Consider the following 2,120-nt stretch of genomic DNA (forward strand, 5'->3'; position numbering starts at 1 on the left):
GAAATGTAACACAATGGTCATGTAATCGTAACGGATAGCTCACGTAAATCTCGGGAGATGCAAACTGCGCAGCAAATCGCGCAGGAGATTGGATTATGCCATGAATATAGGCCAGGACGGTTTAGGCGAGTATAGGAGGTGAAAAAAAAACGACCTACACACAGCCGCCGCAGCTTTTGTTCATAGCTATCGAAGAGTTAGGGCATACACAAAGGAGACGGCGATGACGACACCCTGTACGAGCGATGGCCGGAATGCTGTAACTCCACCGGCTGCGTTACCGGCGCCAGGAATTGTTGAAGAAGGCAACACAGTTCATCAAAGTTTGATGGGAACAAGTCAGCGGATACCCATGCGGACAATTGGTGAACATGAGCAGGACACACCACACATTCTCCAAAGCCATGTAAGTTCAAAGGAATACCCATGTATTGTGTTATACAATTTCCATGCAAGTTATGATTTCACCGAATACACATGTATTATTTATACAGTCCGTGCAATTTATGAAGTCCTAGAAATTCGCCATGCTAGAAGCTTTTTTTATATTTGTGCACTGCATGACGACTCCATTAATTGAATAGGATGATAGTATAGATCAACGATTGGTACCGAAGGTGGGTATGACATTTAGTAATGTGGACGAGGCGTACAAATTTTATAGCCGATATGCATATGAAGTTGGATTTCCATTGAAGAGATATAGGGAGAGAAAAAATTGCAAGTGGTTGAATTGTTCAATGGAAGGCAAGCGTGCCGAAAGAGGAAATGGTACTCCAAAAGTGCGAAATACAATTTCCAAAAGAACACAATGCAGAGCTGGAATGAAACTTAAAAAAATCTATGACGATGCCAAAGAGAATATCATTTCAGTGCGGATTGATCTTATTCATTTGGAACATAATCATGAGTTCTTCAGAAAGGATACAGAAAAGAATCAGTTACAGTGCAACAAGACACATGATCCAGAATACATGGAGTTCCTTAGTGCGATGCAAGAAAGCAGGATTCCGCAACACTGTATTATGGATTTTGTTTCAGAAATGCATGGTGGACCAGAGAATGTACCGTTAACTACACAAGACATGATCAACCTGTAAGTCATTTTGTTATTTACACTGATATAATGACATAATGATGTTGTGTGTGTATTGACTATGGCATATTGTGTAATGTTCACAGGAAGAAAGCGCGACAAAGAGAAAGAAATGCCAATGATGTGTCTAAGCTGCTATCTTTTTTTGCATTGTGTAAAAAAGATAACCCACAGTTTTTCTCTGACTTCCAACTAGACCAAGAAGGAAAGATTTTGAGCATTTTTTGGTCCCATGCTAGCCAGCAAGCAGATTACATTGACTTTGGAGATGCAGTTACCTTTGATACAACTCATAAGACAAATCTATATGACAAACCCCTGGGAATGTTTGTTGGTTGTAACCACCATCTGCAGTGCACCGTATTTGGTTTCACATTGTTGGGTGACGAAACTGTAGACACATTCGAGTGGGTTTTCAATGCATTCAAAACATGCATGGGAGCTGAAGGACCACGAGTAATGCTTACAGGTATGATTCATAAGCTAAACAATTATTACGTTCTACTGTGGTTGTATTGAATGTAATTATAGTTGGTAATGTGTTGCATAATGTTGTGAAAATATATGATTTCAGATCAAGATCTAGCAATGCCAGTTGCACTAGGCAGGGTATTTCCAAACACAATCCATCGTTTGTGTTTGTGGCATGTTCAGAACAGGTATATGCCGTATTTGAACGAGTTGTACGCTAGATTTGAGGAAGAGGATTTCAAAACAAGGTTCCAATCTATAATACATCATCCTTTAACTGTAACTGAGTTTGAGACTGCCTGGGCAATGCTGATTGATGATTTCCATCTACATGATAACATCAGTCTTTCCAGAATGTATGAAATTCGTAAAGATTGGATACCAGCTTTTTTTAAACATGATTATTGTGGGTTGATGGTCTCTACACAGCGTAGCGAGAGCATGAACAAACTCGTCAAAAGTGCTCATGTCGATGCAAACACGCCACTACATCAATTCGCCAAGCAAATGTTGAAGCTTCTACACAGTAGGAAGATGAAAGAGGCAAAAGAGG

General features: G+C 40.0%; 1 protein-coding gene across 1 annotated transcript; it reads left to right on the forward strand.

Moving 5' to 3' along the window:
* Positions 1–223: 223 nt before the first annotated feature.
* On the forward strand, positions 224–1,794 carry LOC109945927 (protein FAR-RED IMPAIRED RESPONSE 1-like). The gene is made up of 5 exons (XM_020552316.1): positions 224–406; positions 585–1,096; positions 1,183–1,565; positions 1,671–1,705; positions 1,789–1,794. The coding sequence occupies exons 1-5, from the start codon at positions 224–226 to the stop codon at positions 1,792–1,794; spliced, it is 1,119 nt and encodes a 372-aa protein (XP_020407905.1).
* Positions 1,795–2,120: the final 326 nt, after the last annotated feature.

The sequence above is a fragment of the Zea mays genome, chromosome 4 (assembly GCF_902167145.1).
Source record: "Zea mays cultivar B73 chromosome 4, Zm-B73-REFERENCE-NAM-5.0, whole genome shotgun sequence".
NCBI classification, from domain to species: domain Eukaryota; kingdom Viridiplantae; phylum Streptophyta; class Magnoliopsida; order Poales; family Poaceae; genus Zea; species Zea mays.

Bases quoted from the DNA above. Each gene is read 5' to 3' on its own strand.
- LOC109945927 (XM_020552316.1), top strand. From the start codon at position 224: ATGACGACACCCTGTACGAGCGATGGCCGGAATGCTGTAACTCCACCG. The intron at 407-584 runs GTAAGTTCAAAG...TTAATTGAATAG, and splicing joins CACACATTCTCCAAAGCCAT to GATGATAGTATAGATCAACG. The intron at 1,097-1,182 runs GTAAGTCATTTT...TAATGTTCACAG, and splicing joins ACACAAGACATGATCAACCT to GAAGAAAGCGCGACAAAGAG.